The sequence below is a fragment of the Balaenoptera ricei genome, chromosome 2, assembly GCF_028023285.1.
Source record: "Balaenoptera ricei isolate mBalRic1 chromosome 2, mBalRic1.hap2, whole genome shotgun sequence".
Classification (NCBI taxonomy): Eukaryota; Metazoa; Chordata; class Mammalia; order Artiodactyla; family Balaenopteridae; genus Balaenoptera; species Balaenoptera ricei.
In genome coordinates, this window is record NC_082640.1 from 42,669,599 (window position 1) to 42,696,965 (window position 27,367).

General features: G+C 40.8%; 1 protein-coding gene across 3 annotated transcripts in view; it reads left to right on the forward strand.

Moving 5' to 3' along the window:
- Positions 1 to 27,367, forward strand: part of SV2B (synaptic vesicle glycoprotein 2B) — a 75,038-nt gene that overhangs the window by 42,862 nt on the left and 4,809 nt on the right. For 2 of the 3 annotated variants that reach the window (XM_059915397.1, XM_059915399.1), the window contains 6 exons: positions 679 to 768; positions 7,110 to 7,220; positions 8,033 to 8,121; positions 14,130 to 14,294; positions 21,669 to 21,802; positions 24,261 to 24,461. In XM_059915397.1, coding sequence (XP_059771380.1) covers positions 679 to 768; positions 7,110 to 7,220; positions 8,033 to 8,121; positions 14,130 to 14,294; positions 21,669 to 21,802; positions 24,261 to 24,461 — 790 coding nt within the window. The remainder of the gene's footprint in view (positions 1 to 678; positions 769 to 7,109; positions 7,221 to 8,032; positions 8,122 to 14,129; positions 14,295 to 21,668; positions 21,803 to 24,260; positions 24,462 to 27,367) is intronic. The other variant, XM_059915398.1, reaches the window with a different exon arrangement.

Genomic DNA, 27,367 nt, shown 5'->3' on the forward strand with positions numbered 1-27,367 from the left:
CAAGGTTTTGGCAGGGCCACACTCCCTTGGAAGCCCTTAGGGCAATCTTTACTTGCCTCTTTCAACTTCTGGTGGGTTGCTTGCATTTTTTGGCATTCCTTGGCTTGCAGCTGTTTCACTCCAGTCTCTGCCTTTGTCACCACACGGTGTTCTTTCTGTGTGTCTCTGGGTCTTCACATGGGCTTCTTCTTATAAAGACACCAGTCATGTTGGATTAGGGGTGCATCCTACCCCAGTATGACCTCATCTTAAGTAATTACATCAGCAGCAACCCTACTTCCAAATAAGGTCACATTCTGGGGTACTGGCAGCTAGAACTTCAACATATTTTTAGGGTCGGGGACACAGTTCAACCCATCACATGTTGTGTCTTTGCTTTGTCCTGCCAGGGAAGAACATGGCTCCCACCCTGCACTCTATTCAACCTTAAACTATGAATAGTTACTCATAGCCTATAATGATAATAATACCCAGCATTTACACCTTGAAGGTACAACCATATTATCCTTCCAAGATGGGCTGTGACAGAAACTTGTCCTAGTCTTTCACAAGCCCTAGATAGTAACACATCCATGGCCAATCGCCTCAGACTTGGGTATCAGCACCTGTTGGGCTTGTAGGGTTTTCCACCCCTAATCAGCAAAAGATTTTTCATGTCTCTTTCCTTGGTTTTACCAGATGGGCAAACACGACGAAGCCTGGATGATTCTCAAGCACGTCCACGACACCAACATGAGGGCTAAGGGGGCCCCAGAGAAGGTGTTCACGGTAAGTGCATGGTCACTTATGCCAACAGGAGGGGGTCTCTCCTCTTCACTGCTTTGGTTTGCTAAAAAATAATTTTATTATATAAGCACATCCTAGAAAATTTGTCAAAAGGGGAATAAAGCCCCTGACATTCCTATTACTGCATCATAATTATTCTTTGCATTTTGATGGATACCTTCTTGGTACTGCTAATTGTTCAAAAACGGCAAAGGGAAAAACTAGCTGTATTCATATGGGGATAACCATATGTACATATATTTACATATATCAATGCATATAGATTATTTAGGAGTACTTATAGGCATTCTATATGTGTTTCATAGTATTCACGATCATCCTTTTAATGGACATTAATGTTAGAAACATTAACACAGTTTTTGTAAACATGTCCCCAATGTTAGAGATTCATATGCCCTGTTTTTTTACCTTGTCCCTGCAAATACTGCTGCAATGAACCTTTTCCTACACATAGTTCCTTTCCTTTCATGTTCTGGGTTTGTTTTCTAAGAGTAGACTCCTAGAAATAAAATGAGTGGCTCAAACAGCATGAGTATTTTTATAGCTCTTGAGATGCATTGCAAATTACATTTCAGTAGAGTTGCAATGATCTGTGATACCACCAGTGATAGGATATCCGTTTCTCAGCATCCTTACCAGCATTGGCTGTTAGCCTGGATTTTCCTTCTCACTAGTTTAAAAAGTGAAAAACTAGCTAATGGCAGTTTCCATGAGGAGGTCCTGTTAGTTACCACGAACTGTGCTCTTCCCACCAAACTGTGGCCAACCATGAGGAATACCCACGGCAGGGTCCCTGTGTACCTGTCTGCATGACCCCCTTTTAGACCAACTCCAAATCCATTTCTTCACGGAAGCCTTCCTGAGTTAACTCCCACCTACTCCAACTCACTGCTTTTGCTTCTTTGGCTTCCATAATTTGAGTCTGGAGTAAAACACTTCTTCTTGTTAACCTGTTACTTGAAACCCCGATTCTCAGGCAGGACCCCATAGCAGCTAAGAATCTACAACCTGAAGCCAGACCAGTCTGGGTCCAAATCCTGGTTTTAACATGTTCTAGCTGTGTGGCCGTAGGCAAGGTACTGTCTGTGCCTTATTTTCTTCATTGGGAAAAGAAGGATAACAATGTTTATAAATACAGTTATGGTAAGGATTAAAATCAAGCACCTAAACTGTGCCTGGCTTAGAGTAAATACTACATAGATGTTAACTATTATCCAAATATTTTATGTCATATTTTTTAATAAATAAACTCAAATAACAGATATTATAGAAAGTTGTCCAGTGGCATATTTCCCCAATTCCAACGCTCCTAAAATTATCTAAAATATGGGACCAGTCCTTTTATCACAAACATTTATTAAGAAGCACCATTAACAATATTTATAGACTTCCCGGTTGGATAAACGAAATGTAATTGAAAATATAACTTTTAGCTAGTTCATTTTCTTAATCCTTCCTCAATTAACTTTCTTATTAAAAATTTCCCACACTTAAAAAAAAAGGAAGAAGAAGCACAATTAGCAGAACTACTCCAAATGAAAGATGATAAGGGAATTGATGGTTCTCCCAACCTCCCATCCCTGCCGCTTCCTGTGATGGATTTTAATGCTGCAGCTGGACTGCAGGTCTGGACCCCAGATGTTAGCAGGAGCGCCCTGTCCCCTGGGGTCTGGGTATGCTTGGTTCAGTCCTGCCTCCCACCCCCACCCATTCTATAGCCTTCTCTCCAAGCTCCTGCTTATTCCTAGGAGATGTTACTGAGTCTTTGGGTATAACCTCTGCTGTTAGTAGATTTCACCCTTTCTCAGGAAAAGGGAATTAAAAAGGTCACGGGCTCAGTATTTCCATACTGACTTGACGATCATAGTAATTTTGTAGAAGAGGATGACTGGATGGGCCAGGAAAAAAAAAAAGAAAAGAAAAACAGCTGGAAAGTGTTCCTGACCTCAGACAGCTGGGCAGTGGCTGGAGTCAGGAGTGATACTCAGCCCTGCTGAATGGGGTCGTCTGCTATGATCCTGTGCGCTCCCCTCTGTAGACGGTACTCACAGTAAACATGCTCAGGGGCCTGGAAGAAGAGCTTAGGGTAGGCCAGGCTCTTAGTGTTCATGGTGAGCCCTGGATGTGGCCCTCCTCACATCCACCTTGGAGGTGATGGGGTTCAGGACATGATACCCCAAAATATGGCACCTCGGCATATTGAATATCGTTAAGCTGAAGGAGTTTGAGAAAACAGCAGAAGTAGAAATGTCACTCTGACGTCCCCCTGCTCCCCCTTCTTCCCTGAAACAGACCATAAATCTCCCAGATGGAAGGTGCTCTCCCTGCACCAGGAGGAAAGAAGACGTTGTTCTCAGCAGAGATGGGGAACTTAGGGCCAAGAAGGCTGTATCAACAAACCTTGTTAAACTAACCCTTATCGTCCTAATTACTTCTTCACCATTTATTCACTCTAGCCCAAATCCCTTTGTCTTGTCAGTTCTTCACAAATGTACTGTTCCTACAAGGTATAAAAACTTCCTGGGCTGGTCACTTCTTCGGGGCTTCATTCTCTTGTGAAGGCTCCCACGGACATGTAAAAATTCAGTAAAATGTGGATGCTTTACTCCTGTTAATCTCTCTTTGCCAGTTTAACTTCCAGACCCAGCCAGGGAGCCTAAGAGGGTAGAGGAATCCTTTCCCCTCCCCGACAGAGCCCTGGCTTTCAGCAGCCCCATTCGCTACCTCACAAGCTTCTGAACAGCCCCCTGGCAGGTGTCCATTGAGACACCTTTGGAAAGGGGGTGGGTTGAAGTATTCCCCTGAGAACTCATGCTCTGCAAGGCTGGGGCGAACATAGACCACACAGACTGTATTCTACTTTAGACTGAAGCAAAGCCAAGTATCCTAGTTAACTGTAAATTAGAGTAATTATGCTTGCAAGTTGTCAACACACCCACTCCCAGATCCCTAGGGAATAGGGTGTTATTTTTCCCCAGGAGCAAAGCAAAGACAAAATTTGCATTTCCTTCTCCCCTCCCCTTCCCTTCTCCCCTCCCCTTCCCTTCTCCCCTTCCCTCCCCTTCCCTTCTCCCCTCCCCTCCCCTTCCCTTCTCCCCTCCCCTCCCCTTCTCCCCTCCCCTTCCCTTCTCCCCTCCCCTCCCCTTCTCCCCTCCCCTTCTCCCCTCCCCTTCTCCCCTCCCCTCCCCTTCCCCCTGCCCTTCCCTCCCCTCCCCTCCCCTCCCCTTCCCCCCTCCTCCCCTCCCCTCCCCTCCCCTTCCCCCCTCCTCCCCTCCCCTTCCCCCCCTCCTCCCCTCCCCTCCCCTCCCCTTCCCCCCCTCCTCCCCTCCCCTCCCCTCCCCTTTCCCCCTTCCCCCTCCCCCTCCCCTCCCCCCCTCCCCTCCCCTCCCCCTCCCCCTCCCCCTCCCCTCCCCTCCCCCCTCCCCTCCCCTCCCCCTCCCCCTCCCCTCCCCTCCCCCTCCCCCTCCCCTCCCCTCCCCCCTCCCCTCCCCTCCCCCTCCCCTCCCCTCCCCTCCCCCCTCCCCTCCCCTCCCCTCCCCTCTCCTTCCCTCCTCCCCTTCCCCTCCCCTTCCCCCCCTCCCCTCCCCTCCCCTTCCCCCTTCCCGCTTCCCCTTCCCCCCTCCGCACCTCAGGCATGTGGGATCTTAGTTCCCGACCAGGGATTGAACCCGCACCCCCTGCGGTGCAAGCACAAAGTCTTAACCACTGGACTGCTGGGAAGTCCCATTTAGTGTGATTCTTAATGTGCTTCCTGACTTGAGGTCAACCTTCTCCTCAGCCTCTTTCGGCTGCAGCTGGGTTCTTGGTCTCCCTGGGGTACCTAATAACACAAAGACCAGTTCCAGCCAAGAGTCCCACTGGAGGGCCTGTTGCATTCCCTCTCCTGTGTCCCAGTCTGGGCCCGGGCAGAAGAGCGTTTGCAAAGGCCACATACCCAGGAATGGCAGGACCAGCCCAGGAGGCTCTGGCATGCTTATATACCTGTGAGTTTTAGGAAGAGCACCTATGCTTTTATGAGGTTCTCAAAGGGGTATCCGGCCCTCCCAAGAGTTTAAGAACCACTGTTTTCAGGGTTTAGAAAAACAAAGCCAAGCCATCCTAGGCTCAGTGCTTGGGGATTAAAGAAGCAATTGTCCCTAATTCAGGGACTGTATTTTCCCCTGTGGATATCCAGCCTCATCTCTCTCTTTCTTTGTCTCCTCACATTCTCAGTCCCTTGGCTGAAGAAAGAGATGGAGACACTTACGACTAAAGCCTTTGCTCCCTAGAAAGAAAGGTTTGTTGGAGGAGGTGATAGAAACTGGTTTTGAATTTTTTGAGTACACTCTTCTATTTTCCTCTGAATTGGTCTGCATGCACGGACCTTGATAACTTGGCTAAGAGTTTGTGTGGTCAGGAATCTCCTTACCATGATGGTTAGTTATAGAATGCAATGGTTGTCTTAAACATTGATTAAACTGAAAATCGCTGTCTTAATGAGTCAGGATTGCTCCTTGGGGCTACCTGCTGACATCGGACAAATTAACACTTTCCGGGGCCCTGGGGGGAGCCCTGAGATATACAGCCTTATTCCCATTCCCTATCTCTTTGATTTCCTCCAGAAAAACCAGGGGTAGCAAGGAGGACATAGTTTCTCTCTCTTTTTAAAAATTAAGGTATAATTGACAGATAACATTATATTAGTTTCAGGTGCACCACATAATGATTCAGTTATTTGTATACATTGCAAAATGATCACCACAATAAGTCTCGTTACCATCTGTCACCACACATTTACAAAAATTTTTTTTCTTGTGATGAAGACTTTTAAGATTTACTTTGTTAACAACTTTCAAGTAATGAATACTGTATTATTAACTATAGTCACCATGCTCTACGTTACATCCCCATGACTTATTTTATAACTGAAAATTTGTACCTTTGACGCCTTTCTTCTATTTTATCCACCCCCCACACCCTCTCCCCTGTGGGAACCACCAGTCTGTTCTCTGTATCTATGAGCTTGGTTTTCTGTTTCTGTTTTGTTTTGTTTGCTTGTTTGATTCCAAATACAAGTGGGATCATAGGGTATTTGTCTTTCTCTGTCTGACTTATTTCACTTATATAATGCCCTTGACGTCCATCCATGTTGGCGCAAATGGCAAGATTTTTTTTTTTAATTTTTTGTGGCTGGGTAGTATTCCATTGTGTGTGTGTTTGCGTGGGTGGGTGTATATCACATCATTATCCATTCACCTGTTGATGGCCACTTAGGTTGTTTCCATATCTTCACTTTTATAAATAATACTGCAGTGAACATGGGAATGCAGATATCTTTTCGAGTTAGTGTTTTCATTTCCTTCAGATAAATACCCAGAAGTGGAATTGCTGGATCATATGGTAGTTCTATTTTTAATTTAATTATAGAACCTCTATACTACTTCCCATAGTAGCTGCACCAATTTACATACCCACCAACAATGCAGAAGAATTTCCTTTTCCCCACATCCTTGTCAACACTTGTTATTTCTTGTCTTTTTGATAATAACCATTCTAGCAGGTATGAGGTGATATCTCATTGTAGTTTTGATTTGCATTTCCCTGATGATTAGTGATGTTGAGCATTTTTTTCATGTACCTGTTGGCCATCTGTATGTCTTCTTTGGAAAACTGTCTATTCAGATCCTCTGTCCATTTTTTAATTGGATCTTTTTTTTTTTTTTTTTTTTGCTATTGAGTCGCATGAGTTCTTTTTATATTTTGGATATTAGTCTCTTATCAGATATATGATTTGCAAGTATTTTCTCCCATTCAGTAAGTTGCCTTTTCATTTTGTTGATGATTTCCTTTGCTGTGCAGAAGGAGGACATAATGTCTTTTATTCTGCTGTGTTTTAAAAATGTCTTATATTCTGCTGTGTTTTAAAAATGTTTTACATAGCAAACCCCCTTTCTTAACACACACACACAAACACACACACACACTGTTGCCTATATGGGTTCTAGACTTCTGTGATGTTAGTATCCATTAAGGATAGACTTGTGAATTTTAAGGTGAAGTCAATTCTACTATGGGCAAATCAGATATAAACAGGAATTCAGGGTATTTCCCAAAGCCATAATTGAGTGAAAAAACTCTGATTCATTTTGTCTGCAGTGGGACATAGCCACCTGAGAAAGATCCCTAAAGAGATACTATGTACAATTTTGGTTAAGAATTACTGACCTGTAGGGTCACCAAAAGCTCCTCTAGCCCTAAGTAAGTTAATAAAATCAGTTACATTAAACTAAGAATTGAAAAGTCAAAGTGGGGTTAAGATTCTCTAGCCCATCTTTGCTTTACAGGTTTCCAACATTAAAACTCCCAAGCAAATGGATGAATTCATTGAGATCCAAAGTTCAACAGGAACTTGGTACCAGCGCTGGCTAGTCAGATTCAAGACCACTTTCAAGCAGGTACAACTGGGGACCTGGGGTTGTTGAGAGGGAGGCTCTATGGAAATCTGTAATGTCACGGGATGAAGAATAGAGATCTTGAACACCCCCATCAACCCAAGACAGTGTGGTGGGCAGGAAGCAACCTTGGATAGGGACTTTCGGGTCCTAGCCCATGCTTACCTGTGAGCCTTTGAGTCACAAACTATAAACCTTTGTTTCTTTTCTTTGTTCTTCCTTCCCAAGGCAGAGATTTTGAATATAGGTGCAATGTCTAGTCTGAGTAAACACCTTTCTCTCTAACACCTTCTCATTAAATAGCCCACAGGAAGAAAGGAGTGGGTTAAAGAAATGACCCCTTTGAGCTTTGTTGGTGATTTCTGAGAAAGTCTTCATGAAGGGCAAAGCTCCTATGAGGTGAATCAACTATTGAACACTGAGGCAGTCAATGGCCAGAGTCTCCTGAGCCTGGATGACCTTCTTGGTGTAGGGTGGTTCAATGTTTGGAATATCACCCATTCCCACTGGTGGGGAGCAGAACTCACTACTCAAGGCTATTCACTGACTTGACGTCTCCACTCCGTGTGCTTTTTGTCACATGCATGGAGCATTGCTGTGTTCCCAGATGCTACAGGACTGTTAGAAGTTGAGGCCAGCCAGTAAGAAGAGGAGAGGCTTTCCTTGTTATTTGAGCAGAATTGCTGCCTCTGGAAGATAATGGTTGCCCATTCTCTCCATGGGTTCCTAGGCAATTAAATAGAAAATATTAAAAATGAGCTCTTCCAAGTCACAAGTTTCTGCCTTTAACAACCCATCTCTTCTGTGTGTTATAGGTCTGGGAAAATGCTCTGTACTGTGTGATGGGGCCCTACAGGATGAACACACTGATTCTGGCCGTGGTCTGGTTCACCATGGCTTTAAGGTAAGCTCTGTCTTCCTTAAGTTCATTAATTTCCTTGTGCTTCAGGTGCCTCATCTATACACTGAGGGTTACATTTGGTTCTAACTCACAGAGTCTGTGTCAGATTGGATGATTTTGGCTCTAAGTAACAGGCAACCAACTCTAGTGGCTTCTACAACTAGGAAATTTCTGATCCTTTTTTTTTTTAATTTTTATTTTATTAAAAAAATTTTTTTTATTATTTTTTTTTACATCTTTATTGGAGTATAATTGCTTTACATTGTTGTGTTAGTTGCTGATGTATAACAAAGTGAATCAGCTATACATACACATATATCCTGATATCCGCTCCCTCTTGTGTCTCCATCCCACACTCCCTATCCCAGCCCTCTAGGTGGTCATAAAGGACCAAGGTGATCTCCCTGTATTATGCGGCTGCTTCTCACTAGCTATGTATTTTACATTTAGTAATGTATATATGTCAATGCCACTCTCTCACTTCATCCCATCTTACCCTTCCCACTCCCCGTGTCCTCAAGTCCATTCTCTACATCTGTGTCTTTATTCCTATCATGCCCCTAGGTTCTTCAGAACCATTTTTTTTTTTTAGATTCCATATATATGTGTTAGCATACGCTATTTGTTTTTCTCTTTCTGACTTACTTCACTCTGTAGGACAGACTCTAGGTCCATCCACTTCACTACAAATAACTCAATTTCATTTCTTTTTATGGCTGAGTAATATTCCATTGTATATATGTGCCACATCTTCTTTATCCATTCATCTGTCGATGGACATTTAGGTTGTTTCCATGTCCTGGCTATTGTAAATGGTGCTGCAATGAACATTGGGGTATATGTGTCCTTTTGAATTATGGTTTTCTCAGGGTATATGCCCAGGAGTGGGATTGCTGGGTCGTATGGTAGTTCTATTTTTAGTTCATTAAGGAAGCTCCATACTGTTCTCCATAGTGGCTGTATCAATTTACATTCCCACCAACAGTGCAAGAGGGTTCCCTTTTCTCTACACCCTCTCCAGCATTTATTGTTTGTAAAATTTTTGATGATGACCATTCTGACTGGTGTAGGGTGATATCTCATTGTGGTTTTGATTTGCATTTCTCTAATGATTAGTGATGTTGAGCAGCTTTTCATGTGCTTTTTGGTCATCTGTATGTCTTCTTTGGAGAAATGTCTATCTAGGTCTTCTTCCCATTTTTGGATTGGGTTGTTTGTTTTTTTTAATATTGAGCTGCATGAGCTGTTTATATATTTTGGAGATTGATCCTTAGTCCGATGATTCATTTGCAAATATTTTCTCCCATTCTGAGGGTTGTCTTTTCGTCTTGTTTATGGTTCCCTTTGCTGTGCAAAAGCTTTGAAGTTTCATTAGGTCCCATTTGTTTATTTTTGTTTTTATTTCCATTACTCTAGGAGGTGGATCAAAAAAGATCTTGCTATGATTTATGTCAAAGAGTGTTCCTCCTATGTTTTCCTCTAAGAGTTTTATAGTGTCCGGTCTTACATTTAGATCTCTAATCCATTTTGAGTTTATTTTTGTGTATGGTGTTAGGGAGTGTTCTAATTTCATTCTTTTACATGTAGCTGTCTAGTTTTCCCAGCACCACTATTGAAGAGACTGTCTTTTCTCCACTGTATATCCTTGCCTCCTTTGTCATAGATTAGTGGACCATATGTGCGTGGGTTTATCTCTGGGCCTTCTATCTTGTTCCGTTGATCTATGTTTCTGTTTTTGTGCCAGTACCATATTGTCTTGATTACTGTAGCTTTGTAGTATAGTCTGAAGTCAGGGAGTCTGATGCCTCCAGCTCCGTTTTTTTCCCTCAAGACTGCTTTGGCTATTTGGGGTCTTTTGTGTCTCCATACAAATTTTAAGATTTTTTGTTCCAGTTCCATAAAAAATGCCATTGGTAATTTGATAGGGATTGCATTTAATCTGTAGATTGCTTTGGTTAGGACAGTCATTTCCACAATATTGATTCTTCCAATCCAAGAACATGGTATATCTCTCCATCTGTTGGTATCATCTTTAATTTCTTTCATCAGTGTCTTATAGTTTCCTGCATACAGGTCTTTTGTCTCCTTAGGTAGGTTTATTCCTAGGTATTTTATTCTTTTTGTTGCAGTGGTAAATGGGAGTGTTTCCTTAATTTCTCTTTCAGATTTTTCATCATTAGTGTATAGGAATGCAAGAGATTTCTGTGCATTAATTTTGTATCCTGCAACTTTACCAAATTCACTGATTAGCTCTAGTAGCTTTCTGGTGGCTTCTTTAGGATTCTCTGTGTATAGTATCATGTCATCTGCAAACAGTGACAGTTTTACTTCTTCTTTTCCAATTTGGATTCCTTTTATTTCTTTTTCTTCTCTGATTGCCATGGCTAGGACTTCCAAACCTATGTTGAATAATAGTGGTGAGAGTGGACATCCTTGTCTTGTTCCTGATCTTAGAGGAAATGCTTTCAGTTTTTCACCATTGAGAATGATGTTTGCTGTGGGTTTGTCGTATATGACCTTTATTATGTTGAGGTAAGTTCCCTCTATGCCCACTTTCTGGAGAGTTTTTATCATAAATGGGTGTTGAATTTTGTCAAAAGCTTTTTCTGCATCTACTGAAATGATCTTATGGTTTTTATTCTTCAGTTTGTTAACATGGTGTATCACATTGATTGATTTGTGTATATTGAAGAATCCTTGCATGCCTGGGATAAATCCCACTTGATCATGGTGTATGATCCTTTTAATGTGTTTTTGGATTCTGCTTGCTAGTATTTTGTTGAGGATTTTTGCATCTCTATTCATCAGTGATATTGGCCTGCAATTTTCTTTTTTTGTAGTATCTTTGTCTGGTTTTGGTATCAGGGTGATGGTGGCTGTATAGAATTAGTTTTGGAGTGTTCCTTCCTCCGCAATTTTTTGGAAGAGTTTGAGAAGGATGGGGGCTAGCTCTTGTCTAAATGTTTGATAGAATTCCCTGTGAAGCCATCTGGTCCCGGACTTTTGTTTGTTGGAAGATTTTTAATCACAGTTTCAATTTCATTACTTGTGATTGGTCTGCTCATATTTTCTATTTCTCCCTGTTTCAGTCTTGGAAGGTTATACTGTTCTAAGAATTTGTCCATTTCTTCCAGGTTGCCCATTTTATTAGCATAGAGTTGCTTGTAGTAGTCTCTTAGGATGCTTTGTATTTCTGCGGCATCTGTTGTAACTTCTCCTTTTTCATTTCTAATTTTATTGATTTGAGTCCTCTCCCTCTTTTTCTTGATGAGTCTGGCTAATGGTTTATCAATTTTGTTTACCTTCTCAAAGAACCAGCTTTTAGTTTTATTGATCTCTGCTATTGTTTTCTTTGTTTCTATTTCATTTATTTCCACTCTGATCTTTATGATTTCTTTCCTTCTGCTAATTTTGGGTTTTGTTGGTTCTTCTTTCTCTAGTTCCTTTAGGTGTAAGGTTAGATTGTTTATTTGAGATTTTTCTTGTTTCTTGAGGTAGGCTTGTATAGCTATAAACTTCCCTCTTCATCTTGTGTATCTTCCTTCCCTTTTCATTTTGTCTATCTTTCTTTGAATGTGGTTTTTGTTCCACAGGCTACAGGATTGTAGTTCTTCTTGCTTCTGCTGTCTGCCCTCTCGCATCCCATAGGTTTTGGATCGTCGTGTTTTCATTGTCATTTATCTCTATGTATGTTTTGATTTCCTGTTTGATTTCTTCAGTGATCTCTTGGTTATTTAGCAACGTATTGTTTAGCCTCCATGTGTTTGTGTTTTTTACGTTTTTTTCCCTGTAACTGATTTCTAATCTCATAGCGTTGTGGTCAGAAAAGATGCTTGGTATGATTTCAATTTTCTTAATTTACTGAGGCTTGATTTGTGATCTATGATGTGATCTATCCTGGAGAATGTTCCATGTGCATTTGAGAAGAACGTGTAATCTGCTGTTTTTGGATGGAATGTCCTATAAATCTGCTGTTTTTGGATGGAATGTCATTTAAAGCTTCTGTTTCCTTATTTATTTTAATTTTGGATGATCTGTCCATTGGTGTAAGTGAGGTGTTAAAGTCCCCCACTATTATTGTGTTACTGTCGATTTCCTCATTTATAGCTGTTAGCAGTTGCCTTATGTATTGAGGTGCTCCTATGTTCGGTACATATATACTTATAATTGTTATATCTTCTTCTTGGATTGATCGCTTGATCATTATGTAGTGTCCTTCCTTGTCTCTTGTAACATTCTTTATTTTAAAGTCTATTTTACCTGATATGAGTATTGCTACTCCAGCTTTCTTTTGATTTCCATTTGCATGGAATATCTTTTTCCATCCCCTCACTTTCAGTCTGTATGTGTCCCTAGATCTGAAGTGGGTCTCTTGTAGACAGCATATAAATGGGTCTTGTTTTTGTATCCATTCAGCAAGCCTGTGTCTTTTGGTTGGAGCATTTAATCCATTCACATTTAAGGTAATTATCAATATGTATGTTCCTATGACCATTTTCTGAATTGTTTTGGGTTTGTTTTTGTAGGTTCTTTTCTTCTCTTTTGTTTCCCAGTAAGAGAAGTTCCTTTAGCATTTGTTGTAGAGGGCTGGTTTGGTGGTGCTGAATTCTCTTAGCTTTTGCTTCTCTGTAAAGCTTTTGATTTCTCCATTGAATCTGAATGAAATCCTTGCTGTGTAGAGTAATCTTGGTTGTAACTTCTTCCATTTCATCATTTTAAGTATATCATGCCACTCCCTTCTGGCTTGTAGAGTTTCTGCTGAGAAATCAGCTGTTAACCTTATGGGAGTTCCCTTGTATGTTATTTGTCAGTTTTCCCTTGCTGCTTTCAATAATTTTTCTTTGTCTTTAATTTTTGCCAGTTTGATTACTATTTGTCTTGGCATGTTTCTCCTTGGGTTCATCCTGTATGGGCCTCTCTGCACTTCCTGGACTTGGGTGGCTATTTCTTTTTCCATGTTAGGGAAGTTTTCAAATATAATGTCTTCAAATATTTTCTTGGGTCCGTTCTTTCTCTCTTCTCCTTCTGGGACCCCTATAATGCGAATGTTGTTGTGTTTCATGTTGTCCCAGAGGTCTCTTAGGCCTTCTTCATTTCTTCTCATTCTTTTTTCTTTATTCTCTTCCGCAGCAGTGAATTCCACCCTTCTGTCTTCCAGGTCACTTATCCGTCCTTATGCTTCAGTTATTCTGCTATTGATTCCTTCTAGTGTATTTTTCATTTCAGTTATTGCATTGTTCATCTCTGTTTGTTTGTTCTTTAATTCTTCTAAGTCTTTGTTAAACATTTCTTGCATCTTCTCGATCTTTGCCTCCATTCTTTTTCCGAGGTCCTGGATCATCTTCACTATCATTATTCTGAATTCTTTTTCTGGAAGGTTGCCTGTCTCCACTTCATTTAGTTGTTTTTCTGGGGTTTTATCTTGTTCCTTCTTTTGGTACATAGCCCTCTGCCTTTTCATCTTGTCTATCTTTCTGTGAATGTGGTTTTTGTTCCACAGGTTGTAGGATTGTAGTTCTTCTTGCTTCTGCTCTTTGCCCTCCAGATAGTTTTACCTCTTGCTTTGCAACTTTATATTCCTATGTTCTTTCTCATGAGTAGCTGAGTTAGCTAAGACCTACAACTTAGTGTTAAATGGTAGTGCTGATAATGCGTATCCTGGTCTTGTTTCTTATGTTAGTGGTAATTACTGCAGTGTTTCCTCATTAAGAAAGATCCTGCCTTTTGAGCTGAGATTTATATATTTTTACATGCTAAGGAAGCATCCATGAATTCCTAATCTATTGTTGTTTTTATTGGGAATGAATGTCGTTTTTTATCTAATACCTTTTTGGCATCTATGGATATAGTCATGATATTTTTCCCTTAGATCTATTAATATGATGAGTTATATTATTAGATATTTCTAATGAACCATACTGATACATTTAAAATGGGCTTGATTTACATCAAGTCATGAATGCAGTCTCTGATGGCGTTGCTGCTCAACTATTCTGTCTTCTGTATTACAGTTATTATGGACTTACAGTTTGGTTCCCTGATATGATCCGGTATTTTCAAGATGAAGCATACAAGTCCAAAATGAAGGTATTTCATGATGAGCACGTCTATGGTGTCACAATCAACTTCACAATGGAAAATCAGATTCACCAACATGGGAAACTTGTGAATGACAAGTAAGTGGGAGACCATGGGCTTTCCTCAGATCAAGGGGACTGTGTGTGGGGACTGTCTTGGGGAGAGAGCCATTGGGAAGATAAGAATTCAATATGGCGAGGCTTGACCTCCAAGGCTGGTGGAGCATCACAGCTTACCATGGCTGCCAGAGACTCGACAGTGCCCCTGGTGGCTCTGTCTGTACTGTGCCGTCCCCTGTCATCCTGGCTAAGGTTGATTCATCCAAGGTGGGTCAACCAAATCATCTCTCCTGAGACCTCGCATCTTTAATGGTGATGCACAGAGAGCCCCTCAATGATGCCTGCCTGGAGAGAGGTCCCAGAGCTCTCACCACTGAGGTCCTGTACCAACTCACTGCCTGGCTGTTGAGCTTTTTCTTTGATCCTGGATGCTTCTTCAGAAGCAAATCCAGAGGCCAATATAACACTCTCTTATGTTATTCTTTCACCTAATATTACCTCCAAGCATTAATTGGCATGGCCCATTGTCATCAAGAATGTTGTTGTGCTTTGGGGAAAAAATGAGTGGACTGTTACAAAAGTCCTGCCCTCAATCTGTTTGACTCCTCCTCTTCCTACTCCTGGGACACTGAGATGGATAGTCCAGCCTGTTGGGCTTTAAGAACACCTCTTTGAGGTTGCCCTCTGAAGGCCCCAAATGGGTCAGGGCAGGACAGTTTCCCCCAGGCCACATGTTCCACTAAACTGAGCATGTTCACCTCTGCTGTTTCCTTTCTTGAATTATCCTTAGCAAGTTCACTGGGTCAGGCGAGGGCATGATACACCAGAAACACCACAGCCCAGTGTCAGTGGTATAAACTGCCCCCAAGTTAATGTGTCTGTGCAAGAATTATCACCATGAATTTTCTCCTCCGACTCGGTTCTACTTCCCCAGCCCGCACCCACCTGGTGTGTCTAAGTGGCCATTCCCGTGACTGTGAGAAAGAAGTGTATGTCTGGGTGAAGTCCAAGGAAGTTGGCTTGGGCAGTCTAGTCCATATGTTCTTACTGGCCAGACCTTAGCAAATGTTCACTGTTATTTAGGATGAGAAAGAAAGTGACAGGAAAAGGGGAATGTTATTTCTACAAATATAAGGCCTTTGGGGCAGGAAAGTTAGGACCGACTATCCGTGGACATGAATTCAGATTTTCAGATGATGTTTTAAAATGCCGAGGCAGAGTCGCAAACATCTCCACCTTCACGTGCCCATGTATGCACCTGCTCTCGGTGGGGACACTTCGGTTCCTGGAATCTGCTGAGAGTAGCCACTCCAGGGATGGCAGCTCAAAGGCTAGTGGTTGGTGGATGGCAATTCTCCCCAGGATTTCTCACCATCAGGGCTCTTCAATATAAGCCCAGAGATCTTGTGTTGGCATTGCCAAGGAAGAAATGTTGCCCTTCTTTATTAGAATGCTTCGGAAATGTTGAAAACTAAGGGACATTATGGATGGCTAGATGTCATCCATGATATGATGTTATTCCCTGCAGAGACGAATTCACTAAAAGAGACCTCATCTATGAAGTTGCCAATGTTCAGTGATACTCTATTGTGGTGTTAGCAATAATAACAACGGTAATGACACTTCTGTGTGCCAGGTGCTTCCTTAAGTGCCTTTCAGAGATTATCTCGTTTAATCCTCACAGAAACTCCAGGAGGCAAGAAATGTGCTTTCTCTTTTATAGGTCGGGAAACAAGCTTAGAGAGGTTGAGTTGCTTGCCCAAATCACACAGCTAACGTAAATAGATTAGAAATATCTCTCACCAATTCATGCATTTGGACTCCAATCCCATACCCTTGACAACTACAAATATCGTCTCACTGGGAAACTCTCCATTCCCACAAAGGCCCTGTTTTACATGGTGTTTTCTGGATTAAAAAGTTAATTGCAATGCCAGAGCTGTTATGATTTTTAAAAGTAGGTTTTGCAGTTCTAAGACTTAGCTACCCAGAAAATGGGAACTTCTGCTCCACTCCGTCCTTTTAAAAGATCCGAGCCTCCCAAAGCTTAAGGCTTGAGGAAGGCGGTGGTCTCATCTGTGGAACCAGGACCCCAGGGAACAATAGAGTTATTGTTAAGGGTCTGTAAATGCATAAGCAGGCCAATGATTGTCTGGGAGTGGATGTAAATATTCTGCACACACAGATGTTCTACCAAGTTTCTGTGTTTCAAATGCATACAAATGTTTTTGTGTGATTATTAAAGTATAAATTCCTTCAGAAGTTGCAGTGAGTTCATTTTAACTTGTCATATATATGTCATTCAGTTTTTTAACCAGGGGATACCACTGTCACTTGAAGCTCATAATTTTTACCCCAGCAATTTGTTTGAATAAAAACCGTGTTTTTCTCCTTGGAAAAAGATTAGGAACCTTTGAAACCAATCTAAGGAATTGAACCTGGTTTCTTTTCTTGAGTTATGCTGCCATCTGCTGGTCATAAACTAGAAAACATGCCACCTTTGGAAACCTTGAGCCTCTTTGGAGAGTTAAATTCTTCAAGTTCTTTAGCTTGGATGGGACATTGTCCCCATTCGTACCAGTATTCCCCCTTTGACTTTATCCACACTTTGCTGATTAAAAATTTAAATAAAATTATTTACTTTATTGACTATCACACATGGGGGAAGATTACTTTTAGCAGGGAGAGCAGAGAGAAAGAAAGCAAATGCCTATCTAGAAGACAGAAAGTTGATTTCACACATCACAAATGCTACCCACACTGTTAAAAGCATTTTTTAGTGGGGCATCAGTAGGAATTTTCTTCATCTGCAGTGGGTGTGTTTCAGGACAGTAAATCTCTGCGAAGCTGGCAAGGGTGGGGAAATGTGTTAAATGTACCTTCTGGCTTCAGGTCTGAGGAAGTAGCCAAGGCTTGAGTGACTTGGGTTCCAAGCCTTGATGGGTTAGTAAATAGCTGAGCCACCTCTGACCAACCTGTTTAAGCCTCTGATTCCACATCTGAAAGTCATAATATTGATATGTAATGTCCATCAGCCTTCAGAGTTAATAAAATATCTCAGCAAAATTTTGTAATTTTATCTAGGTCCTGCATAGTTCTTATAGAGCTTCTTCCTGAATATTTCACAACTAATTGGCTACTGAAAATGGGATTGCTGTTCCTCCATCAGACATTTATCCAGGTTATTGCAGATCAATAGAAATCCTGTTGATTTGGGGATGTTTGTTTTGTCTCTAATCGAGCTCTTTTATTAGTTCTAACAGTTTCCCCTTGTTATTGTTATACCAGCCTATCACCTGCCCATAACAGTTGTTTTGTCTCCTTTCTTTTCCTTTTTATTCCATCATGAAATATATCAAATATGTGGAGAATAGAGAATAACACCAACAACCCTATTCAGAGCACCTAGATTTGTAAAATCATAAACTATGCCACATTGACTTCAGATTTTAATATAGGTTAAACATCACTCACTCCGTTGCCCTTCTTGATGCTATTCTTCTTCCTCCTGAGGAGTGATGATCACCACGGTCATAAATTTGGTGTTTTACATTCATGTGTGTTTTTATACTTTTCCAATATATTTATGTATCTGTAAACATTGCACAGCATTCTTTTGTGTGCTTTAAATTTTAGGTAAATATCATACTAGGTTATAGATGTGAATGTATAATTCTCATACTATAAATGTTTCAACTAGTTTTGTTATTTTTAGGCTATTTGCTTCTTTGGTTTTAAATATTTTTAATTGAGGTGTAGCTGATGTACAATATTGTGCTGATTATGACGTCCGGTTTGGTGATGGATAGAAGCCTTGCTAATGGGTATCCTGACTTCAGTGGGGGCATTTTTGGTGTCTTCCTTTTAAGTATGACATTTGCTGTATGTTTTTGATTGGCCTCCTTTATAAAGTTAAGGAAATTCTTTTTTGTTTTAAGTATGCTGAGAGTTTTTATCATGAAAGTGTATTGAATCTGTCAAACGTTTTTCTGCATCTATTACGATAATCATATTGTTTTCTCCTTGGACCTATTAATATGATATATTAAAATAATATTTTTTTTCAGTATTCAACCATACTTGATTCCTTGGATATATCTTAATCATTCAGTGTGAATTTTTTTAAATGACAATCAATACATTGACAAATTTGATCTACTAATATTTTTGTTTGCTTGTTTAGATGTTTATGGCAGTTTTATTCATAATTGCCAAAACCTGGAGGCAACATACATGTCCTTTATTTTTTATTTTTTACAAAAAACTTGTACAAATATTTGAAATTGGGTTTCAACTTATTATGTTGTTAAGACTATTTTTAGAACAGTTTAGGCTCACAGCAAAATTGAGAGGAAGACACAGAGATTTCCCATATATCCTCTGCCAGAACTACCATATTATCCGGTGATGATCCAAGATGTCCTTGAGTAGGTGAATGGATAAATAAACTGTGGTACATACTGACCATGGAGTATTATTCAGTGCCAAAGAAGTAAGCTATCAAGTCATAAAAAGACATTGAGGAACCTAAGTGAAAGCACATTCCTAAGTGAAAGAAGCCCCTCTAAAAAGGTTACATCTGTTACATCTGTATAATTTCAACTATATGACATTCTGGAAAAGGCAAAACTATGAAGATCAGTGGCTGTCAGAGGTTAGGGGAGAGGAATGGATAAATAAGCAGAGCATAGAGGATTTTTAAGGCAGTGAAAATAGTCTGCATGAGACCATAACGATGGATACATCTCATCATACGTTTGCTAAAACCCATAGAACTACTAATGTTCTATTTAGGATTTTTGCATCTACATGAGATTGGTGTATATTTCCCTTATACTGTTCTTGTTCAACTTTGGTATCAATCTTATATTCTGAGGCACAAGAACATATGTCCTTAGAGAGTCTGTTTGGTTGACATTAGCACCAGTATTTCCCATCCTATAAATCTGCTTCTCCATGAAATAATATTTCAACCGTTTGGAGATATAAGATGACCATGTCCTAAGTCCACTCTTATTTCTTTCACCAATAGCTTCTGCTTCCTTAAAGGAAAAGTTCCACAAGATACTTTTGTTAACTTTTCTTTCAGCCTTTGAAATCTCCTGAATGAAGAATCTTGGACCAGATTAGTATATAAATTAGAGATTGGAGGAGATGATTTATATAAAAGACTCATAAAATATGCCTTGGCCCTTTCTCCTTTTATCTCTTCTTTTATAATTTTGGCTTTTTATAACTTACTCGGAGATACATTTTAAGGTCTGTCTGTGTCAGACCTATTATGATTTATGGCTCTGCTTTCTCACCCACTTTTGGTAGAACATTAAAATACCACCGAAGGCCACATCACCAGCCTATTACTGTATTAAAGAGAAGGATATATTAAGAAGGGCAAAGACCTGAGACAGTCTCCAGGAATAGCTTTCCTGAATAAATACATTCAGCATACAAATTACATTAACTTTGACATCAGAGCCATCTTCCTGTAACAAAGGCTTACTGATTAGTTTTTCCATGGAAGTATGAAGAGTCCAGTGATAACTTTTGGAGGCTGCCGTTTAAGAGTCTGCAGCGAATTTAACCCTAAGAAAAATTGTTGAAAACAATTTGGCTTCCTAGATCAGTGACTCTCACATTTTCTAAAGTATAATAATCTGGCATCTTCCTCTGGTGATCATAGCTCAAGAGGTCCAGGATGGAATGTAGAAAACTGTATCTTTCACAATAACCTCCCATTTTATTCTGATGCAAGGGGTCTGGGGACTTCTCTTTGAGAAGCACTGGCCCAGGCTTTCTTATTGGGTGGGAGGTCTTTTTGCAGAAGCTAATGAGAGGTGGCTCTAGGTTAGGGTTCTCAGCAGAACCCAATAGAGCATAAAGGGTAAGGGGCACTGCCCATTGCATGTGGTCATGGATTGAATGATCTGTTGGCTGTAAAGAGGAACAATGACCCTCAGCACCCTGTGCTACCTTTGTCACTGTGATTCCCACTGAACTGTAGTCGTCTGTTTGCTTATTTTTTTCCCATTAGATTTGAGGGCAGGGACCATGTCTTTCCTCTCTGTACTCATAACACCTAAAGCTATGTAAGTATTTGCTGAAGACTGAATATCTAAATAAATGAATAGACAGATGAATGAACGGGTTGTAATTCTTCACAAATGAAGACATAGTCGAAGGTTTCTTGCTTAAAAGTTTAACCAAGCTTGGTAAATATAACCAATAGAGGATCATGTTAATATATGTCAGTATATGTTTTTAAATGTAATATTGTTCTTTTCTTTTAAGTTTATGTAGGAGTTGGAGTCTTGCAGCAGCTCCTAAATGTGGCTGCACCTCATAATCATCTAGGGGTTTTACCTCTTATTGACTGTTTTATTTTTAAGTAAAAAAGTATTATGTACACTTGATATAAAGAAAAAATTACGTTTGTCTCATGCCCAACCCCCATTGTACCTCCTCAGGGCCAACCACATCTGTCAGTGTCTTGCGTCGCTCTCCAGGTATATGCTATGCATTTACAGGCATATGTACCATATCCTTTCTTACATGAATGGTCACATGCAATAAACACCATATTGTATTTAATTTTTTCAGTTAACAATATATCTTGAAGATGGTTCCATATTAAGACATATAGATCTACCTAATAATTATAATGGCTATGTGGTATTCCATTGTGCAGTATCTATCTATCATCTATCTATCTATCATCTATCTATCTATCTATTATCTATCTATCTATCTATCTATCTATCTATCTATCTATCTAGGAATCCATTGCTGTTATCAGCAATGTTGCAATGAATATCAGTGAATGTGTCTCTTTGAATGCATGAGCAAGTATGTGTACGATGAATTTTTAGAGGTGGTATTCCTATGTCAAAGGGATTGTACATTTTAAATTTTGCAAAACTGCTCTCCAAAGAGGCTGCACCAATTATGTTCTACCAACAATGTGGATGAAAGTGCCCATTTCCCCACTTTTTTTGGTTCAATTTTAAAAACAAACATTCTGAGGCCCTCACACATCTACTGCCTTTAAACCTTCTAAGACCATCTGAGGTATATTCATGTTTTTAAAACTCCTAAAGTGAGATGTTATTAACATTTTCATTTCACACTATTTCACATTTCTGTGATTCTGATGTAGGAGGTCCATGAACCTGCATATGGGAACCACAGGCTGTGTACCTGGACTAGACATCAGCTTCCACCGTCCTGAGGCCCCTCCCCATTTATAAACACACAGTGAAGAAATGGGGAACTAGTCTGGGTTGAAAATAACGTTCCAGCACCTTTGGGTTTGCAGTTCTCCTTTTTTCTGCCTTTCTGTGTTTTCCATCTGAGTCTCAAGTCTCCTTTTTTTTTTTTTGCTGGATGAATCATTCAGGGGCTAATTTTTTCCCACAGGTTCACAAAGATGTACTTTAAACATGTACTCTTTGAGGACACTTTATTTGACGAGTGCTATTTTGAAGACGTTACATCGACTGATACCTATTTCAAAAACTGCACCATTGAATCGACCATCTTTTATAACACAGGTAAGGGCACAAACAGGGTGGGCTTGTTGTCTAGAATCAAACTGCTCAGTCATAAGCTTTAGGAGTAGTAAAGTATTCACAGATATGCATGCTGTGTCTTCATGTGGAGAAATGGGTTCCAGCCCCACGTTGGGGCTTCTTTGTGCAACAAAGAAGTTGCACAGCCTTTACCAAGGCATTTAGTTTATCTGTGTCTCAGTTTGATCACATGTAAAATGGAAACAAAAGTACTGGACAAGTGTTCTGATCTCAACGAGACCGATGCTATATGCTAAGGATCTTTGGTAGGAACAAAGTATGACCCAGATTTAAAAAAAAAAAAAAAGGAAAAAACAGCATTCCAGGAGGGCTGCATTTTATACCTGGAGTGCATTCTTGAAGACCTGGCATAATTTGAAACCAAATTCAAGACATATGTTCTCACAATAATAAATGAAAAGGGAAAACTGCATCTTTTCAAGCTTCGTGCGTGAAGTGAGATGATAAGAATATTTTAAAATTACACCATTTCAGATTTCCATGATTAAAAAAAAATCACAAAATTCCACCACTCTCTCACTCCTCATTATTTTTACTGCTCTTATTATAAATTAATACCAAGCGGAGCTGGGTTATAAGGAAACTAATTGAGTTTTACCAGGGACTTCACCAATATTGCCTCAAGTAAGAAATGCACTATCATCCCCACCTTACAACTAAGGAAACAGGGGCTTAAGCAATTTGTCCAAGGCCACAGCTAGCAAGTTGGAGGAACTTTGATTCATTTCTTAATTTGTTTAGCTCTGAAGTCTGTGAGTTTTCCACTGAGATACTTGCATTATGTCCAGATCAATGCTTTCTCCCTGGCATTGGCACCAAGGCACAGTTTATGCAAGAACATCTTTTTCCTGCATGATGTCAGCCTCAAAAGATTCAATATTTGGTCTCTAAATATCCCTTGGTCTTTAAATAGTCAATTATGGGATTTATCTTCCTAATTTATGTTTAGCCTGAACTTTTAAAAAAATATTAGTGAGATCTATACATTTACTCTTTGGCATATCATTTATTTTCTTCTTTCAAGTTTCATTGATGCCTCTTTGCTTGCATACACTTTTTATTTTATTTTATTTTATTTGAGTAAAATTGCTTTACAATGTTGTGTTAGTTTCTACTGTACAATGAAGTGAATCAGCTATATGCATACCTATATCCCCTCCCTCTTGGACCTCCCTCCCTACCTTTCCCCCCATCTAGGTCATCACAGAGCACTGAGCTGAGCTCCCTGTGCCATACAGCAGGTTCCCACTAGCTATCTATTTTACACATGGTAGTGTATTTACGTCAAACCCAATCTCCCAATTCGTCCCACCCTCCCCTTCCCCCCTGTGTCCACATGTCTGTCCTCTACATCTACGTCTCTATTCCTGCCCTACAAATAAGTTCATCTGCACCAATTTTTAGATTCCACATATATGTGTTAACATACGATATTTGTTTTTCTCTTTATGGCTTACTTCACTCTGTATGACAGACTCTAGGTCCATCCACATCTCTACAAATGACCCAATTTCGTTCCTTTTTATGGCTGAGGAATATTCCATTGTATATATGTGCCACATCTTCTTTATCCATTCGTCTGTTGATGGACACTTAGGTTGCTTCCATGTCCTGGCTATTGTAAACAGAGCTGCAATGAACATTGTGGTACATGACTCTTTTTGAATTATGGTTTTCTCTGGGTATATGCCCAGTAGTGGGATTGCTGGATCATATGGTAATTCTATTTTTAGTTTTTTAAGGAACCTCCATACTGTTCTCCATAGTGGCTGTATCAATTTACCTTCCCACCAACAGTGCAAAAGGGTTCCCTTTTCTCCACACCCTCTCCAGCATTTATTGTTTGTAGATTTTTTGATGATGGCCATTCTGACTGGTGTGAGGTGATACCTCATTGTAGTTTTGATTTGCATTTCTCTAAAAATCCACTGTACTCTACTTAGTCATCTCTTTCCCTCCTCCACAACCAAGGAGCAAATGGTTTTTATTCTGAAGCATGTTCAGGTTTCTGCATGGGCTTTGGAGTGATTGGCTCAATCTGGACCCAATTCTCTGGTCATTTCCCTCGTATACACTGGGTAGCCTCAGAGGAGTAGCCCAGGTACGGTGGCCCTCAATGTCATCTTGTTGATACAAACAGAACTATTATCTGGCTTGAAAGATGCTGTACTGAAACATGTCCCTCAGTGAATGTTCATTTCCCCTTGCTTATAGGAACTTGAACAGGTCGTTACATTTTAAAAGGTTTCCCACTTCATCCATACCTGGCCATGCGTCACCTGGATTTTGAGACTGTCTGCTGGCCAGGGGGCGGTGCCACCTGCCCAAGGAAGGGACATAACTTTATCCCTGCTTCTGCCCCAAATCTCCCCAGCCTCCCTCCATTTCATGTGAACCAAACGTTTCCTTCTCTCTGCAGACCTCTACCAGCATAAGTTCATCAACTGTCATTTTATCAACGTCACCTTTCTGGAGCAGAAGGAGGGCTGCCACATGGACTTAGAGCAAGACAACGACTTCCTGATTTACCTCGTCAGCTTCCTTGGCAGTCTGTCTGTCTTGCCGGGGAACATCATATCTGCCCTTCTCATGGATAGAGTCGGAAGGCTCAAGATGATCGGTGAGTTGTTAGGGACGCCGCATTCGTGCTCTAGGGGGCTAAGGCAGTGGCTTAAAGTGTATGAAGGCAGTGGCTTAAAGTGTATGAAAGCAGTGGAATTTTTCTTAAAGAAATCTCACACAGGAAACCACACAGGTAAGATGGAATCTGCTGGTGTAGAACCGAGGAGGCACATCTGCAAAACTCCAGGGCCCCGTGGAGGTCTGGTCCATGACAGGGACACGTCTTCATTTCCTGACTCAGCAATTCTGTGACAGTTACTTATTTTATTAGCATTTCAATAGGATATTAAATACATCCACTGTACCTACTCTGTAAAATGCTCTTAAATGAGCATTGGTTTCATTTGATGATTTAAAATAAATCCTATTACTTATTATTATTTAATAGTGATAACATCTTGGGCTTTGGAGTTGGATAGGCTCACGTTGGAATCCTATCACCTAAAGGCTGTTTGACTTGGGACACGTTCCTTTACGTCTCTGGGACTTATCTTATAGATAAGGAGACCTATAATGAGCTGGTAGGGGTTTGTGAAGATTGAGCATAATGTACCCAAAGCATCTCATAGCGCTTGGTGCATTGCAGGTTCTCATGTCTGCCTTGCTTCATTCAGCAGTTTTTTACTGAATCGCATGCCAGGCATAGTGAACAAGAAACAAAATATATACACCCAGGGCCAGGGAAAATGTACACCCATTAGAATATGAGTCAAGGCCAAGAAAGGGGAAGCAGACAGTATGCTAATAAACATGCCATGAGTTCTGCCCCAGGGATATAGCTGATCAGTAAAAATTAATTCCAAGATCCTAGCAGCAAAGCTCAAAGGAAACAAGATAAATCACATAATCATTTTGTCAATAAGTAGTAGCATGAATATTTAGAATGGTGAGCCCAAGACATGCCTGTGATTTCTGCTTTTTAATCTTGTGGTGAGGACGGTCACCTCTCAGGCATGGCAGATTGAGCTGTGTCCCCTGTTAGCGGCAATGCCCTGGTTAGACCTGAAACCTGATGACGGAAGACGGTGGCTTGTTAACTTCTGTGACACTTGTGCCCAGCACGGTGCCTGCCACTGAGTTGCCACTTAGTAATGCTGTGGGACTGACCTGAGCCAGCGAAGATGACCCCTTTCCTAGATAAGTTGGAAGCACGATGGTTAAAATAATACCTCCGTTTGCTCCAGTGAGACAAAGAGCGTGAGAGTAGATGTGTGACACTTCTGCCATTCTGTCACTGGCCTTTTTTTTTTTTTACTTTGGAAATATTAATATGTAATGAGCTAGACAAATAGTGTGTTTGGAGCAGTCTCTCCAACCTGTCTAATCAACGTAGAGAAGAAAAGCAGGTGACCGAACCCAAACATTTTTACTTGGCACTTGAACTAAATCACTTACAGCAGCTCTGACAAGCCTGTTTTTATGGGAAAAGAAACACAACAATTTTGGAGGAGAAAAGAGCAACCTTCATACCAGAAAGTAAATTTCTGTCTCTGGTCTTTTAAGTCCCAGGGTTGAACAGTGAGTTCTGTGTTCAGGTCCTGGAGTAGCTGAGTAAGTTCTTGGGAGGTGAGGGTTGATGAAGGGTGGGGTGGGTGCATCTGTGAAGAAGAATGGACTGCCCCCGTAGACCAGGGACAGAGGGAGGGCTGGGCGCAGGGAGCAGGCAGGGCAGGGGGAGAGTGGACATCGTCTTCTTTGCCATTGAAGCCCTTCTTGTCATCATGAATGTATCCCAGATAAAAATTGATTTCTCTAATGCTAAATAGAGCCATCCCCCCCAAACTGGATATCTGGAACTAATATTTATTATTCTTTATATCTTGCTTTTTTATTAATGCCTGTATTTTGTTTCTGAGCCAGATTGTTAAAAGCTCGGACAGTGCCCCCTTTGTATCTTTAGTAAAAGGTCTGGCACACAGTGCATCAACTGCGATATTCTCAGGGCCCAGTAAATACTAGGTGCTCAATAAATGTCATGATGGGATGTGGGTGACCTGTTTTTAAAGCTGCCTCTCCCATGACCCTTAGACAAATCCCCTATCGCATCTGCTGGAGAATCGTTTATCCTGCTTTCTCTGCTGCTGTGCCCTTTCCTGGGCAGAAGCTGTGCCTTGTTAACAGCAGAGAAGAAAGTTTTCCTGATGAGCCGGTCACTCTTCATTTATTCATTCAGTAAACATTAATTTATGCAGCACAATTCTCTGCCGGGCTGTGTGGTTGGCAATGGGAATACAGCAATAATTGAGACAGACAGCATCCTTGTGCTGAAGGAAAAAATGATCTATTGGGAGAGACAGATGTAAACTAGAAATTTCATTTAACTATCACTTGGGAAGTGCTTATTATAGGTCAGGTGTTTTTCCAAGCGTTTTGTAAATATTAGCATATTTAGCCTTCACCATAACCCTGTGATGGGGAAAGTGAGACAGCCCAGGGAGGTTAAGTGACTCACTTAAGGTCACACAGGGGGAGCTGGGATTTGACCTCAGGCTTCTCCATCACAAGGGGAATAAGAACTAATGATGAGAGTGGAAGAACTGGGCACCAGAGGGACCTAGAGTGGGAAGACCTAACATAGTTGAGGGGTCAGTTCCCTATCACTGAATTTATTTGATGATAATATTTTGTATTCAACAAACATTGTACGCCAAGCCCCATGGCTGGCCACTTTGAGGGATGCGTGCATGTCGATGATACAGTTCTCGGGGCACCTGTGGTCCAGTAGATGCCAGTCTCCTCCCATTCTAGTTCTCTCCTTGCTGTTGGAAAGAGGCTACCAGGCTACCCAGTCACAGCCCTAGCCCTTCTCAGAATCAATAGAAATAAAGCAGACAGTTACCATTCCCCAGGTCTTCAGCAGGGTTTGGCACCAGTCTCGGCAGCTCCAGGTCTGAGGGTGAGATT